Here is an 18,567-nt window from a genome sequence, read left to right as displayed (position 1 = left end):
AGAGTCAGAGTGCAAGCAGGGAAGGGGTAGAGACAGAGGGAGAGACAGAATCCAAAGCAGGCTCCAGGCTCCGAGCTGTCAGTACAGAGCCAGACGCGGGGCTCAAACTCACGAGCTGCAAGATCATGACCTGAGCCAAAAGCCGGCTGCCCAACCGACCAAGCCACCCAGGAGCCCCCTCAAAAAAATTTTTTTAATACACATGATTTTATTTTTTTATTTTTCACCCCTATCATCAACTGACGAGTTTCATTTAGAACATAGTTATTCTCATTAAAAATTCTGCAGAATCATATAAAAATAAGAGCTTTTAAATATCAAGACTATAAAATATGGGGCACCTGGGTTGCTCAGTCAGTTAAGCATTCGACTCTTGGTTTCAGCTTGGGTCATGATCTGGCGGTTTCGTGAGTTTGAGCTCCACATTGGGCTCTATGCTGGCAGCATGTAGCCGGCTTGGGATTTTTCTCTCCCCATCTCTCTGCCCCTCCCTCACTTACATGTCTCTGTCTCTCTCAAAATAAATAAACTTAAAAAATAAAAAAATAAAAAAAACCAACAACCAAGACTATAAAATATAACGTATATGACAGCATTCTAAAGTTTTCTTTTACCTGTGTCCACCTGATCACACTATGTTTCACAAGTTTTACAGGAAGTTTAAAACCTTTAGGTTTTATAAGTGTAAAAATCACAGTAAGAAAATTAAATAAAAAGAAATTTGCCTGTAACAGCATTTGTTAAGTTTACTGCTATAAAAATGACAGGTTTTTAGGGGTGCCTGGGTGGCTCAGTCAGTTAAGCACCTGACTCTTGATTTCAGCTTAGGTCATGATCTTATAGTTATGTGAGATCAAGCCCGAAGCAGGGGCTTGAGATTCTCTATCTCCCCCTCTGCCCCTCTTCCCTGCTTGTGCGCACGCGCGTGCTCTCTCTCTCTCTCTCTCTCTCTCTCTCTCAAATAAAAAATAAAAAAAATTAAAAAAAAGACAGGTTTTTATGTTCTGGAAAGACCCCCTCCCAAACTCTACAAATTATATACCTGCAACAATGGGTAAGTTTTAAAAATATACATATACCTGATGAGCTCAGGAGAGTGGATAATAGCTTCTACAATATTTTCTCGAATACAATGTCGATCTTCTTCTGGAATAGTATAAGGAGATATATCTCCTGGTGCTGTTTCCCGATCAGGCCAATACTGTGTTATCATATTTTTCAAATAGATAACACCTAAAATGTAGATAAATTTGACAACAGTATTTACTGTGAAAGCATTGTGAATACCCCTAAGTGTCCACACCTCAATTTATTTCTTTCGGACCAACCACTGTCAGTAAAGCTATCCTTTTTTAAAAACAAAATACTGCCTTCTATTATTTTAAAAGTTGATAATCAAAATACAAGTTTAATTCTTAGCTACTGTTATGATCCATAAAGTTATTATTAAACATATAGCCTTAGAGAACTCTGCAAATAAACACACTATACAAACAAAACTGCTAAAGACTTTTTACATCACATTTATTCCTAATATTTTTTATCCTGTTTTCTGTCGGAAAGCTATTTAATTTCACCTTATCAATTTTCTAAACGAAGCCTCTAAAGATAAAACCACATACATATACCAATATAGCTTCTACAATTAGTAACACTACTATAGACTGAATGTTTGTGGCCCCCCTCAAGTTTATGTCAAAATCCTAACCCCCTAAATGACAGCATTAGGGGTGAGGCCTTTTGTAGGTATGTGACAGCATTAGGGGTGAGGCCTTTTGTAGGTGATTAATGCCTTTAAAAGAGAAACCCTAGAGGTTCTTCCCCTTCCACCATGTGAGGTTCTAAGAACCAGAAAGTGGGTTCTCATCAGACACCAAATCTGCTGGCTTCTTGATCTTAAGACTATTCAGCTTCTAGAATTGTGAGGAATAAACTTCTGTCATGCAGTCTATGGTATTCTGTTACAGCAGCCCAAACTAAGACGTACAAAGGCTGTTATTTTTATCATAGAAAAATTATAGTATAAAAATCTCTAGTCTACAAATTTAAGTATTTCATTAATATGCAATTGTACTACTTCAAATTCATTTTATTTTATGGGAGAATTTGCTATGTTCAAAAATTACAGATTACCTATTTTGTGTTACTGATCACACTGCTATCTTGAACATTGCTAGTTAACATGAACTAGATTGCTAACAGTGCTTTTAATCCAGTCCTCCCCTTCCCATGAGAGAACCTTCAATCACAAATGCATAAGATGTACAGAAAAGGGAAATTATTCAAAATTAATCAATTACTAAATTCTAAAAAATACCAGCTCTTCTCTGATTAGTAATTAACACTTACCTGGAGTTTTACACCTATTTGAATAAGGATAACTAATACATCTATGATTTTTACATTCTACTTTGTTTATCTTGGGAATTAAAATAATATCCCACCTTAAAAGTATTGCAAAAGAGATTAAGACTACACATTAAAATACCCTTAGTATTGCAAAAGAGACTAATACTACACATTAAAATACCCTTCAACAAAAGTTTTAAGACAAACTATATCTACAATAAAGAACACTGACTCAGGGAGCCTTGGTGATTCAGTCAGTTATGCATCTGACTCTGGATTTTGGTTGTGATCTCAAGATCATGAGACTGAGCCCCAGTTAGGGCTCCATGCTGAGTGTGGAGCCTGCTTGGGATCCTCTCTCCCTCTCTCTCTGCCTCTCCCCTACTCAAAAACATAATAATAATAAATAATTAAAAAAAAAAACCACAGACTCAGTATATGTAACATATTTTAGATTACTACTATTTCCAGAATTTTGATTCTTCCAAAACAGAACAAAGATTAAAATTAAGACTTGATACACTCCTATGTCCTCTGCATAGAGCCTCTGAGTATTTATTTCTATCATCTAGCAGCTGCTATCACCATATGCCCTATACTAAAGAGTAGCATTCAATTTTTTTTTTAAGTTTATTTATTTTGAGAGAGAAGGAGAACGTGCACATGGAGAAGGGGCAGAGAGAGAGAGAGAATCCCAAGCAGGCTCTGTACTGTCAGTGTGTAGCCCAACATGGGACTCAAACTCAAGGACCATGACATCATGACTTGAGCCAAAATCAAGAGTCGGATGCTTAAGTGACTGAACCACCCAGGTGCCCCAGGATCATTCAATTATTATAAGAATGCAACTTTTAAAGTAGTTATTATATTTTAAAATTTTTACTAATTCCACAGTTTGGCTGCTTCTGGTTTTGTACATACTAAACAACTTTCTAGCACAATTTAATTTTGTTAATGCACATAATCATGTCTCAAAATATTAAGGCCCCTAAATGCCACTTTCAACATCTTAAGTAAAAATTTCATATTTTAAAGTCAAAGATTCTTATTTAAAAGAATAACCAAATGGGAAAATGCCAACTTCACTGGTAAAAGAGAAAGGACAGTTAAAATAAAGATTTACATCTGACCAGGGTCCAGTGAAATCACTATATTTTATAAACATAAAAAATATTCTATTATTGTGCTACTTATATACCAATATTGTAAAAATAATAAACTTATAGGCATTCATTTATTTTTTAATTACTTTTGGTGTATCAGGCAGTATTTTAGGTACTGGGAATACAATTGTTAATGAAACAAATCTAAGATTAAATGCTAACAATTGAGAAATGGTTCACTGCCTATGGCACATTATGGTAAATTATGTAGCCACTGAAATATAAGTTTTAAAACTAACACTATGTGAAGAAAAGGGAAATGATTACTATACATTAAATGAAGCAAAAAAAAATTTAACGAAATTGATGTAGGGAAAAAGAACAGCAAGAAATAATACCAGAATATAACTGGTTTTCCTAGAATGGTGCAATTATTAGTATTTTATATTTCCTATAACAAAATTAATACATCTGCAAATAAATTAAGTAACAGGACCCTAAAGATGGGAATTCCATTATTTTGCATACTAACAGCTAATATCAGAAATAGTGTACCACATTTTCACACACTATTTGGTACTGAGAGAATTGCTCAATATCTTGTTGAAACTGGAACTAAGAAATACAGTAGTCCCCCCCACTTCTGCAGTTTCACTTTCTGTGGTTTCAGTTATCCGCGGTCACCCACAGTCAGGAAGCAGATGAGATGATCTTTTCTGACGTATTACCAGAAGGCCAACAGTAGCCTAGCATCATGTCAAAATGCCTACATCATCTACCACACCACATCTCATTGCACAGGCATTTTATCTTCTCACACCATCACAAGGGTAAGTACAGGAAAAGAAGGTATTTTGAGAGAGACCACATTCACATACCTCTTATTACAGTATATTGTTATAATTGCTTTAAGTTTCATTAGTTACTGTAACTAATCTCTTACTCGCCTAATGTACAAATTAAACTTTATCAATAAGCATGTATGTATAAAAATAAATGTAGTATATATAGCATTTGGTACTATGCACAGTTTTAGGCAATTACTGAGAGTCTTAAAATGTATCCAGCATGGATAAGTGAGGGCTACTGTAGTATTTTTTTTAATGATTTAAACAATAAAGGCAAAAATTAAAGGAACAACTGATAAACAAAGAGGTTTGTATCTTAGAATCATCCACTGGGCAAATAAACAGGGAATAAACAATCTTTTAATAAACCTTATCAATTTCTCTTTTTAGCTTCTCTTTTAATTCAAGGAAATATCACATTCTTTTCTGCCACCAAATATCAAGGCACTAGCTGTTTGTAGTAAACACAAGAGGGCAAACCAAGTTTCAGGGAAGAAAATCAATGAAGGGCCATCCCAACATACCTCTGCTATTCAACTATGAACCTTTTAAATAAATGACTTACATAAACCCAAGAAAATAATTTAGTAACTTGCCTGCCTGTCTCACAGGTAAATCCAGTTGTTCCGACATAGTAATCTGAAGCAGTGTTGAAACAAAATTCAGAGACTTGTGTGCCTACAAACAAAAAAACAGGTTTTAAATTTCTGCAAATAAATATTCTCAGTACTTTATTCCACTGTTTGACACAAAAGGCTACCCACCTGGAAGTTGGTCCCAGCCTTATTTCCCATCACTCACCAACTATGAACTAAAAGAAAAATTTAATAACCTACCTCCTAAAATATTTTGGATGTTTGTATTTGCCTTCCCATTTATCCCAACTAGCATTCTTAACCTACACTGGCACCAACAGCTCAAAAACCATATCCTCGGTAATGTCTATTTCCCCAATTCAGTAATAATTTCCCAGTAGAGATGTTCTACTAAGTGGCTACACACAAACGAAATCAGTAAAAATTAACAGCCTGGAAAGTGGTTTACAAGGGGCTAATAATGTTTTATTTCTGAATATGGCTATTTTACATAGTGTGTTCAGTTTGTGAAAATTAATCAACTGTACCTTTATGACTATTCTGTATGCATGTTACATTTAAATACAAAGTTAAAAATCAATAGCTTTGAACATATGATAAAAGTAGTATACAAACTATAGGATTATTTAATACACTTATATGAGATTCCAGTGCAACATACACAGAAAATAATGAAATATATCCAAAATGCTACTATAGTTGTATCTTGGGTGGTAGGATTATAAAGAAGCTATTCTTCACACATTTTCTATTTTCCAGTTTATACTATGGACCCTGGTCACTTTCGTTAACAGTACAAAAAAGTTAAAGACTCCTAAAGTTGTCATATTTGTTTCTGGTTTTCTAAAAAAGAACTGGGGGAACCTGGACGGCTCAGTCAGTTAAGTGTCCGATTCTTGATTGCAGCTCAGGTCATGATCCTAGTGTTGTGGGATCTGGCTCCATGCAAGGCATGGAGCCTGCTTAAGATTTTCTCTTTCCCTCTGCCCTTCACCCACGCACCCACTCTCCCTTTCTCTCTCTCTCTCTCTCTAAAAAAAACCAAAACAACAAAAAAGGCAAGACTACCTTTACCTGAACATTAACAGCAGCATTATTTATAATGCCCTCAAGTGGAAACAACCCATGTCTACCAACTGATGAATAGACAAGCAAAATGTGGCTTATCCATACATAATGATTAAATATTTGGTAGTAAAAAAAATGAAGTACTGATACATGCTACAACATATGTGAACCTTAAAAATATATTGTGTGAGGGGCGCCTGGGTAGCTCAGTCGGTTAAGCATCCGACTTCGGCTCAGGTCATGATCTCGCAGTTCGGGGTTCGAGCCCCGCATCAGGCTCTGTGCTGACAGCTCAGAGCCTGGAGCCTGTTTCATATTCTATGTCTCCCTCTCTCTCTCTGACCCATCCCTGTTCATGCTCTGTCTCTCTCTGTCTCAAAATCAATAAACGTTAAAAAAAAAAATTAAAAAAAAAAAATATATATATATATATTGTGTGAAAGATGCCAATACTCCAGGACTGGGAGTTGGCAGGGGGCAGAGAGGGAGATGGAGAGTGACTGCTAACAGGCACAGAGTTTCTTTTTGGGGTGATGAAAATGTTCTAAAGTTTGTGGTGATGGCTGCATAATTCTGAATATACTAAAAACAACTGAATTGGATACTTTAAGTGGTTGAATTCAAGTTATAAAAAAAACTGAACCATGAAAATAAATGCTTATTTTATTACTCTTTAAGTTACTTTGCCTTCAGAAACACAAGCACATATCTCAAAAGTGCAAGTGAGGAAAAAAAGTGTTCCTTTCAGACAACTGAGCTAGACCACGTGGTAAGAAAAAAAAGGATGTTTCTGACAGCAGAAACAGCACAAGCAAACTCAACCTGGGACATTTATATTTATATACCTGCCCCCGTACAAATTTCCATCCAGCTGAAATCCCTAATGCCTTGTATCCTCCCAAAGAAGGTAACAAATAGACATAAAGTAATACTAAATATCAGACATGACATTCTCAAGAAAATCCAGAGCAAAAGTAGATTAGCAATTACCTAGACCTGGGATACAAGATTAAACTGGAAGGAGGGAGTTTACTGAGAAAACAAAAATGTTCCAAAACTAGATTGTGGTGACAGTTGTACAACTTGCTAAATCTACTAAAAATAAAAATCACTGAGTTTCACCTAAAACAGTTGTATTTTATGGCATGTAAATTATACCTCAATAAAGTTTAAAAATGAAGGAAAAAAAGACCATGGATTGGTACAACTGTAAAATAGAGATCAAATAAAGATACACTTTAACTGTTCAAACAGGAAAACCTCCTTTTAATCACTAGCCTCATTCTTCATCACAAAAACCTTTTAAAATCCGAGTAATTGGGGTACATGGGTCGTTCAATTGGTTAAGCATTTGACTTCACTTCAGGTCACAATCTCAGTTTGTTGAGTTTGAGCCCCAAATTGCGCACTGAGCTGATATTGAGCCAGCCTGGAATTCTCCCTCCCCCCCTTGGGTATGCGTATGCACGCGCTCTCTCTCTCTCTCTCTCTCTCTCTCTCTCAAAATAAACTTAAAAAAAATAATAAAATCTGAGTAATTATGTTATCACTCTCAACAGTTTGGCAAACATTGATATGGGCCTCAAGATGCTACAATAAATCTTTTAGAGTATGAGTTAGAGATGCTGACACTAATTATAGGCCCTTCTTCAAGCTTCTCATTTCCAGCAATCAGAGAACCAGAAGAACCGAAGCAACAAATGGGTCATCATACATCATTAGGTAGAGCTACAACGGCTAATACTAAAGTTTAAAAGCTGCTAACCACAACACAAAATTACCTTTCAAGACAACTTCTTACCTTCTCATTGTCATCAACCCAGACAATTCAACATTCACCCTTAAACCCATTTCATCAAAATTTTTCAAAAGCCACAACCTGAATTCCATTTCCTTTAACTCCACTCCACCTATTGGTACTTACGATGTGTCAGACACTACAGAGATAAAAGATCACTATAAGGTAGGTTGGGGTATTAATTCTATTTCGACGTAAAATTTTGAGTTAGGTCCAAAAGGACTTAAACCCATAGAGATGAGATGGGGGGGTGGAATTTTTAAAAAGAAGTATGGGTTATGTTCAAGAGATTATTAGGAGAATGAAAGACAATAATGAAAGATGAAAATGAATAAATTGTGACATCAAGATCTAGTTAAGTGTGAACTTTTTTTGAAATTTTTATACAACCTGATAAGGAAGATAATAAGGTCTTGAAGCAGTATCAAGGATTTAATTCTAGGATAAATGAATATAAAACATCACAGGTGGAAAGCTATTATTATAACAGGTAATAATAGGCCTGAAAAACTTCTATTCTAGGGGCAGCTTCCCCCACCTCCCCAAGTAAGTCTAACTTTACAAAAGGAAAAAATGATTACACATACCCACATAAACAAATTTCGCCAGACCCTTTAACCTACAATCTTATCCCCACCCCCTTACGAGCTTTCTACTCACTAACTCTGTATTCAGAAAATTGTTTTCTGTAAGGTTACCAATATTTTAAATGCTTTTTCCATCAAAAAAGTCTAAATTTTGCTTTAACCTCCCTCATTTAAAAATAACAACCCTTTCTTTTTCTAATAGCTTTTTACTTAAAACATAAGTAATTCGTGTTGACTCCTAGAAAAACTAATCATTGAAGTAAAAAGGAAACGAAATTACCCACAACCAACCTTCTTACTTAAAACTCCTTTTCTTGGCTTCCTCCTTTTATATACAATTATCCAGTCTCCTTTTTTCTGTTTCTCAAAGTTCCAAAAATAGGAATGGCCAAAAGTGAAGCCCTCCAGTCCACCCTACACCTCCAGATGACACTCCCTCCCTCTCAATTCACCAAGAAAAGTCTCCTTTCCATTGTTGCTTTCTCTCCTAACCTTCAATTCCACATTCCCTATTGCCTGCTACACATTTTCCCTCTGATATTTACCAGCTCCTCAAACCCAACTTAAAATTTAAGCCATGTTTTCTCCAATATCAGTTTCCCCTCTAGACCTACATTTTCCAATGTAATTACCTAATGTCAATATCTTTTAAAGCTAACTCTTTAAGAAGTAACTTTTTATTATTTCTCTCCAGGGGAATGCAATCTGAAAGACCTTCAATTAGCTACTGTACTTAACACTATTTATAAGGAAAAAGATGGGCATAAGGGCACTGTGACATCAGAATACATAAATGAATACAGCCAGATAATTTCAAGAGCAAAGGGATTTCTAACTTTTCTGTTTTACTAGAGAATCTGACAAATATCCCTATTTTATCTACCTGAAATATTAGGCATAGTGAGGTAACATCATCATAGTGATAGAATCAGGACCAGTCTGAGGCTCTTCACTAAGTCTTCCAGCCTTTCATTAAATAGCGGTAATACATAAATGCTTTCCCACTAAGGAGTTTTAAAAAACTTAATTATAAAGGACTTATAACCAAAAGAAAAAAAAACCCACTTTAAATCAAATATCATTAATGTGCCACTGATAGAAGCAAACAATAAGTAAAATAATATATGCATCTACTCTATCTGAAAAAGAAATTTTTCTTATAAACGTTAATATGGCAATATCTTTCTTTCAGATCTTTAACATGCTGTGTCACTGAATAACTTCCTATCTAACAGCAGAGTATCTACTTAGAGATATTCCTAATTAAGGAATTTTACCTGCTCAGAGTACAGACAACTCTGTCTTCCAAAAACACATATTTTATTCTCATAAGTATTTTGCTGAATTTCTAGACATGCCAAATTGTCCTATAAACATGCCATCATTTTGCACTTTTCCAGATCTAAGATTTTCATTAATTGAACATTTCAAAAGTCCTTTAATTAAACAATCAAATTCACCATTTATAAATAAAAATTTATCACTTACACTAGTAATTGTAATCATCTGTGAAAACGCTAGAAGTGACTCAGGTAGTTTATGTATTTAAAAGATAAACACAAAATATCAAGAAACATATCAAAGCTAAGTCCACTTACTTTTTCACATAACGAATGTGAGAAACAGGATGTCTATCACATGACCATTTTATAGCACATTAAGCTTAGGAATTGAAGGTTTAAAATGCTCCTAGGTAAGCTTTCTAATTCTACTTATGGCAATTTTTCTTGCTGCAAGTGTAAGAGGGGAAGGGATACTGATACTTAGATTCTATCTGCCTTAACCAAAGTCAGATTTAAAAGTATCTTTATCCAAAACTTACACATAGCTCTACTGTAAGTCCAACCACATGTGTTATGAGGGCCGTGTTGACTATGATAAACTCCAGAAAGGTAGGAATCAACAATCTTTCCATCTACTTAACTCAGTACCTACCACAAAGACATTTGCTATTAAATACACCAGACTGGAAGCTGTCATCCTAAATAAACGTTTCAAAAAAATTTTCCTGACATTACATTTAAAACTTAAGTTCAAATGTAAACTTCATGAGAGTGAGGACTTTGTCTTATGTATGGTATCAGATCTCCAGCATTAAAGATAGGATTTGCCACATGATAGTCACTCAAATTTTTTTTAAGTTTATTTATTTTGAGAGAAAGCATGAGGGGGAGGCCAGAGAGCAGGAGAGAGAGAATCCGAAACAGGCTCAGCACTGGCAACACAGAGCCCCAATGTGGGGCTGGAACTCATAACCTGAGCCAAAGTCTAACACAACCAACTGAGCCACCCAGGCGCCCCTCAAATATTTTTACAGTTTATTTATTTTGACAGAGAGAGAGAGAGAGAGAGAGAGAGAGAGAGCACACGCACACGTGACAGACGGACAGACAGCAGGAGAGGGGTAGAGAGAGAGAGATTCCTGAGCAGGCTCCACCCTGTCAGTGCAGAGCCCAAGGAAGGCTGAATCCCACAACCATGCGATCATGACCTGACCTGAAACGAAAAATCGGATGCTTAACCGACTAAGCCATTCAGGTGGCCCTCTTCCAAATATTTTAAAAATAACAGAAGCAATTATTTGTTGAACGTCTATGCTCAGCTAATACTCCGAAGATTAAAAAAAAAAAAATCTTCATCTACAGATTTTATTCTCATTGGAGATTAAGTTCAAAGTCAATGCACTTTTAGAGTAGAAAAAACAGCAACCACCTAGTTCAAATAAAATTAAAATAGTTAAAATTTAAGAATATATACAACTAGGTATTAAAAAGGTGAGTTTTGAGTTTACAAAGTACCACAGAAGGTCAGAGTAGGAAAAGATGGCATTTAAGATGGTATTGATGAGATTTGTGAACAGGAAAACTTTCATTTTTAGGTTATAAGAGCTTAATAGGAGGAATGAGTAGCATGAGCAAAGGTTTGTATGGAAAGGTTTCCACTGAAGAACACTGGCAGCTAAAGCAGGAAGAACGGCAGAGACTTTGTCTATTATAATAATCTGCCAAAAACCTTCACAAATGTCTTAACTTTATCTTATAAAGGAAGAAACAAGTTTTTCTGAGTGGGAGCAAGAGTAGGAAGTAGGAGTCTCTGGAAACATAACAAATAATTAATGTTGAATGAATAAATACCAAATGTCATATATTTTAATTTCCTAAAATTTTTTAGAACTGTACTTCTAGATCTATAGAAGTCAATCTCAAAGTATATAATTTACATGTCAAATGAGTTTCCTGTACACAAATCTACTTTAAAGATTAAAAGACATTTCTGGCTATTATTCAAGTTCTTATTTCTCCATGCATACAACAAAATATTTACTGAGAGTCCATTGAGTGTCAGGCACTGTGCTTATAATTGTGCCAATTTTCATGATACAATAATGCTATCTACTAACAATCTCAGTGTCCAAATACGTACTTGTATTCTTTCTCCATTTTCTACTAAAATATGAAACTACTATAGTTAGACTGAGACAAGAAATAAAATGTATAGTGTGGTAGAGTGGTTAATCAATTGGCACTGATGCAGTGGTTCAAATAACCTGGAGAGAACTTAGCAGGTTCCAAGCACTTTGCTGAATTTTTTTACATGCATCAACTCACATGACACAATGATATACACACTATTACTACTTTTATTTTGTACATAAGGAAAATGATGCTTAGAAGTTAAATAACTTTCCTAAGATCCTCCAATTAGTGCAGAATGCTTCATCGTTTAAAAAAAAAAAAATTAAATAACTAAGGAGGTTTTCAATTATATTTCCAAGAATGCTTGTACTTTTTAATGGTTTTCTCCAGTCTTTGAGGCAAAGTTTGTTACATGAAGAAATTTCAAATTGAGACATGATAATGTAGTCCAAAATTATAACAGCAATGAACAAAAAAAAAGGATCAAAATTCGTGCCATGCTACAGTGTAAATCAGTGGTGAATACTAAAATGTGTCTTGAAAATATCTGCCAAAAAACAGTCTCCTTACTGTGGTCTCCAGCAGTCTCATGGAAATTTCTTAATTTTATCTATATGAAATATAAAAAACATATAAATACTCTAAAAAATTCTCTAATGAGAGATGGTATAACAGCTAAAGTCTTACTGTTTGTTATCTGTCATAATAAAGTCAGTAAAGCCTAACACTAACAAATCAAAGAATTGCAGTGACCAAAGACAAAAATTCCTCACCTCATGAAACTTGAAAATTATACTGGCGAGAATAAGTAAAATATGTATGACAAACCAGTGTTACAGAGAAAAATAAACTAAGGGAGGTATAGTGTGTCTGGGGTGTCATAGCCAGGGGAACTCCTTAGTGATATGGAGACAGTTGAACAATGATAGAGGGAAGTAAGAAAACAAGTATGAGAGATAACTGAGTAAAAGAGGTTCCACACAGATGAAACAGTTAAGTGTAATCACTGCGAGGCAAGAGCACTTTGTTTTTGTTTTATCTGTACTATTAATACTTTGATAACATTTACAATTTTTACAGTTCGTGATTACTTCACTTAGCTGAAAAGATTCACTCAAATGTCAATCTTTTTCTTTTAACGAAAATGAACCAAAATATAACTTGCTGAAAAAAAAAACAAAAACCAGTATGGAATGATTGCTTCATCCTGTCTTATCCAAAATCAAGAAGAGCCTGATGGAAATAAAATGTTACTTCCTCATTCTTGCTACAGTCAAGCTTCTTCAAGACTTATCTGGAATCTATTTCCTAAATTAAGGTTCTGCCACAAAAAAGTCAAAGAAAGTATTCAAATGGGAACACTTCATTAAAGTGGAATGAAGACTAGAGATGAGAATATTCTAATTAAAAGAAAAGTTACCTTAGGAAACTTACTAAAAAATCGAGGTGTGATAATTGAAAGAAATTTGCAAAATGTAAACAGCTAACAATTACAGAAATACAGGCTAGACACCAAATTTTCTTTCACAGAAAAGCAGTGTTCACTACTCCAAAGTATTCCAAAACTCTAACAGAAGCTTAACAGTTAAGTAAAAAATGCTATGAATACTATTTTGATTATTCATCTTCCAAAAATCAGATTGTGAAATATTTATCCTAGGTCTCAATTACAAAATGTCAGCATATATAACCAGACATTTAATAACTGCTTGAAGAATGAATGAATTTCAAATTTTTCTATTAGGGAATCAACTTTTTTTTTCAAATAGTAATTTTTAAAATTAATAACTACACACAGCATGTTTTGCCAGGATAATAAAGTCATAGTAGAAATCACTGTGACTGACCTTTTAGAGTGCCTAAACTTACACATGTATTAATACTTCATAAACAAAATGTTAATCTTAACCTGTGTCTATCACAAAAATAAATCAAAATAAAAAGTGATCCATAACTACCTCCATAGTTTCATAATGGTTCAATATGGGAATTTGTTTCAGTGCATTATTTTATATCCCAAAGAAATCTAAGCTCCTCCCAAGGTGACTTTGAGCCTAAAAATTTGAGCACTGGGGCATGACTGGCTCAGTGGGTGAAGTACGGGACTCTTGATCTCAGGGTTGTGGGTTGAAGGACCACCTTGAGTGGAGAGAATACTTAAAAACATCTTTAAAAAAAAAAAAAAAACAACTTGAGCATCACTCTTGGTATGATGTAATGATGGTCTCATTTATATACGTAAGACTTAATTTTTTTAGGGGTGCCTGGGTGTCTCAGTCAGTTAAGCAACCAACTATTGATTTCCGCTCAGGTCATGATCTCACCATATGTGTGGCTTCCTCTGTGCTGGCTCCCTCTTTCTCTGCCCTTCCCCTGCTCACATGCTCGCTCTCTCTCTCTCTCTCTCTCAAAATAAATAAACATTAAAAAAAAATTAAACTTTTTTATTTTGAAATAATTTTACACTTAATTTGTCTAAACTCTGTGGGTGGTCTTCTTAAAACACAAGTTCCTTGAGGGCAGAGATCTCTGACATAGCATTGTACACTGATGATGTCCTGTTAGGAATACTCCTGTGGCTTCTGCAAAGTCAATAATAAGTAATGTTTTTAAATGACTTACTTACCAGTTAAGAGGAGAGGAGCATAAAATAACTGAATTTCTACTTTAAAAAGGGACTTCTTTTTCCGTTTAAAAATAAATGTACACTGAACTTCACTAAAGCTTGCACTCAGTAGTATACCAAAAGACAATTATTAACTGGCATAGGAATTACAGGGGGGTCCTTTTAAGAAGCCTTTAAAATACTCACTAAAATATAAAAACTTGCATTGATTTAGAAATAATGAAACTTAAGGTAGTACAATAGTATGCCCACATATTAAAGCTGTTTTCCAAAGGGTGGTCCCTCGAAAATAAGGAAGAAAAAAGGAACCAGTCATGAGCGAGTTGATATGGAGCTTGGCACATTTCAAGGCACTCGGCCTTACATTGTCTCACTTGACCGTCACGGCAACCCTGTGGCCTGATGTTATGAATGGGAGATACTCAGCATTAAAAGGTTAAGCGACTTGCCCAAGGTCAGTCAAGAAAATTAGTGGTTCAGCTCTACCTAGAAGGGTGCACTTCACCTGACTTTCTACTACATTGTCCTGCCTCCCCGACTGAGGCATTATTAGAGTAAAAGAGCAGTGAATCAGACTGGTATCCAGCACTACCCTCGCCCTGCCAAAGAGGCGGGGGCTTGCCTCTGAAAGCTTTCCCTAACAGCTCAGTCGCAGAGAAGAAAGTTGTGCCGATCACCGATCAGCCCACTTAAGTGACAGGATGACAGGCGCAGCCCCCAAAGGACCAGCTTCTGCATTCCCAGGAGCCCCTCCAAACCCGACGCCAGCGAGACTGCTCCCGGAAACGTCTGAAAAACCTTTCAGCGAGTTTCGCCCCCTCCTGGGCGCGAGGAACGAGCTGGGTATGAGCCAGAGGGCGGCCGGCCACCCGAGCCAGCCATGTGTCCAGCCCGTCACGCCCGCCTCGCCTCAGCCGGCTCCTCATGCCTTGACCGCAGCCAGAGGCCCAGCTCAGGATCCGACGCAAAGGCTGCCTTAGCCGCCGCCACCACCGCAGCAGTCTGAGGCGCCCCGGCGCGGCACTCGCAGTTAGGTTCCCGCCCCACCCCTCCAGTTGGGCCCCTCAGCGACGCCGTCCGCGCTTCTGGCCAGGCCCGGAGGGCTCGGCCTGCCACAGTCCACCGCCCGCCCGGCGTCCTTACTTCATTGAGCTGGCGCTCCGCGGCCTCACGCAGGGCTGGGTCCATGGTGCCCCGCAGGGCCTCGATAATGGTGTTGGGGTCCATCGCAGCGCGGACTCGGTCAAACCCGGAGCTCGGGTGCTACTGGGCCAGGAATAGCGCCGCTCACTGCGCACATGGACCTGCCGCGCTCCGCAGCGGCAACCGGCGCGAAAGGAAAGAGAAGCGCCAAGGCCCCGGATAGAACCTCTTCGCCTCGGCGTGGAGGCGGGAGATGCTCCAGCCACTTCCTGTCGGCGCGCCCGCGGGGCACCTTGGGAGACGTAGTCCGCGTGAGCTTTCCACATCCCACGTGGCCCAGAACTGTTGCTCCTATAGGCAACTCTTGCTTTTCAAAAAGGGAAAATGTTCAAACTCCACAGTAAAAAAAATTAAAACAAACCCAAGGATTTCCCATAATAATATACCTCTGGTGATTGTGAGGTGAATCTAATGCCATGTATGATGCAATCCATTGCTAGTAGCTTTGTAATTGAAGGTAATCTTTTGAAAAGCAGTTTGAGATGTGTTTCTAGATGCCATAAAAGTATTCATAATCTTTGCCCCAACTATTCCCATTAATGAGACTTTATCTTAAGGAAATAACACAAAAGATTAAATCTGATTTATGTGTAAAAGATATTATAACATTACATATTTATGATTACCAAATATTAAAAATATGGTTTTTATGGAGTATCCAAATTTTGGTAGGAACTTTCTATAAATCAACTGTAAATGCAGAATAAGAGCATAATCCCTATTGGAACACTACCTTCTTTAAAACAGTTAAAGCAACAGTTTCAGAAAAGTTAAATAACATGCCCAAAGTCACTTAGGTAGTAAGAAGTTCACCCAGGATTTCAAACCTAGGATGTTTCTGTTTTAAAAGATTTCATTCTCTTTACTGAATCACTCTGCCTTTCAAGAGAAATGTCGAGTGATATAGGAAATGTTAAGCAAATTAAAAGAATTCAGTCAGTTAAATATTTCACAGGCATTAAAAATTACAAATATCATATACTTTGGGGCGCCTGGGTGGCTCAGTTGGTTAAGCGTTCCACTTTGGCTTACAGTTGGTGGATTCCTGCATCAGGGTCTGTGCTGACAGCTCAGAGTCTGGAGCCTGCTTCGGGTTCTGTGTCTCCGACTCTCTCTCTGTCCCTCTCCTGCTCACAGTCTGTCTCTCTCTTTCTCAAAAATAAATAAACGTTGAAAACAAAAATTAAAAAAATATATGTATATATATATATACATAATATACCTTGTAACAACACAGAAACAGTTATGTGAAGATATGGCTTTGTAACATGGACAAAGACTTGGGAAATAAAGCTGGCAAATGAAGTTAATTTATTTTCTAGGATGGTGATATTTTGAGTAATTTCCTTTCATAACTGTCTTGATTATAATAAAGTTATGTAAACATATATCCTTAAAATGAATCATAAATTTTAAATGCAACTTGTTAAAAAATCACTTATTGTTTTCAGTTTGCAAAAAAGGAGAAAAGGGGGCACAAAATCTTTCCCTGGAATAGTGGACTTTGCAATATTAATATCCCTTATATGCCAACCACTGTGCCTGGAAGTGTGGTTTACATAATTATCCCTAATTTACAAATGAAGAATCAAGGCTCACATAAGCTACTTAAATTGTGAAAGGTCATAAAATTTCCATAATATAACCTGTTGTTAGCTCCATCAGTGTACTGATACAACCTATTTGAGAATTTCTTCTCCCTGGGGCATCTGGATGGCTCAGTTGGAAGAGCATGTGACTCTTGATCTTGGGGTATGTGTTCAAGCCCCACATTGGGTCTACATCTTAACATTACTTAAAAATAAAAATAAACCGAAAAAGAAAAAAAGGAAAGGTTTCCTCTCCCTACCCATCCCTCGATAGTGAGGGCCTTGAAGATAAGGATTATATTTTATTCACTTTTGTATCTTTACCTCCTACCATGAAGCTTGAATGTCTATTAAGAGTTCAATAAATGTTTTAGTTAATAAATGAAAAAGAATAGATGAACTAGTAATGACTTGTGGTGGCTCAGCCAGAATCTAAACCTCAATTTTCATGATTCCAAAGCCAGTGTTTTGCACTACTACATATCTATTTTAGATTCCAGAATTGACTTATCCATCATGAAATTGTGACAACTACAGCATAGCACAATGCATGTAAAAGACCTGACACATAAAAAGTGCTCCAAAAATATCAATTCCTTTCCCTGAAACTGAAAGGGAGAAGTGGTGATGAAAAATATGGTTTCTAAGCTATAGTACTGGGAATTGGGAGCCAGCAAGGTTTGCAGATCCAAAGCTGGAGTGGGGCCTGTGTCTCGTTCCAATTCACAGTATATGTGCTGCCCAAGTGAGCACTAGGCAGTGTCTCATGCTTCAGAGAGAATAGAGCTCATAGGGTACTAGATACCATCTGGGGAACCAGAGTTCCTTTATTCACACAAGGAGCTTTGTTCCAGGACACTTCAGAAGCTTAGCTGGCAGTGTGATTAGCACACCCAACTTATTGTAGGTTTGTTTGTTTGTTTGTTTGTTTGTTTGTTTTTGTCCAGCTGTTGACACAAAGAATGTGACTCAATAAGACTGGAAATTTAGATGTGAGGTCCTCCAGGGCAGGGACCATGTCTATCTCCCCATGACAAATGCAGAAGTGAGCATGTGCTCAATAAATAAATGTGTGAAGATTAAAGAAAAAGTGCTATGTTAGGCCAGTATAAGCATAGATAACCTTACCTCACTGCTCAATCCCAATTCCCAGAGCCACTATAGCCAATATAGATATGTGTGCCTTCTTGGGCAAGATTAGTCTAAGGAAATCAGAAAAGTAGAAAATGCAAAGTTCTGAGCTGGTTTTGAACTGGAATGGAATTGGACAAAAATAGAGGTAAGGAACAATATAAGAGGTGATTTGGTTATCTGAGCTTATAAACGATGGTTCCGTTGTTCAAACAGAAAAACAAAACAAAACAACCCATGTCTTCCTGCAGGT

The 18,567-nt window shown here is 36.7% G+C and overlaps 1 protein-coding gene across 1 annotated transcript in view; it reads right to left on the bottom strand.

The window, feature by feature from the left end:
• IPO7 (importin 7) overlaps window positions 1-15,725 on the bottom strand; it is a 47,164-nt gene extending 31,439 nt beyond the window's left edge. The window contains exons 1-3 of the mRNA XM_047070802.1: window positions 15,535-15,725; window positions 4,897-4,978; window positions 1,080-1,233 (exon numbers count right to left, since the gene is read on the bottom strand). Of these exons, the coding sequence (XP_046926758.1) occupies window positions 1,080-1,233; window positions 4,897-4,978; window positions 15,535-15,618 (320 nt within the window). The 5' untranslated portion in view covers window positions 15,619-15,725. The remainder of the gene's footprint in view (window positions 1-1,079; window positions 1,234-4,896; window positions 4,979-15,534) is intronic.
• Between the last annotated feature and the right edge of the window lie 2,842 nt (window positions 15,726-18,567).

The sequence above is a fragment of the Lynx rufus genome, unplaced genomic scaffold (genome assembly GCF_022079265.1).
Source record: "Lynx rufus isolate CCGP_SWC_20201006 ecotype Redwood Valley unplaced genomic scaffold, mLynRuf1.p SCAF_9, whole genome shotgun sequence".
Lineage (NCBI taxonomy): Eukaryota > Metazoa > Chordata > Mammalia > Carnivora > Felidae > Lynx > Lynx rufus.
This window is presented reverse-complemented; position numbering and strand designations above follow the sequence as displayed.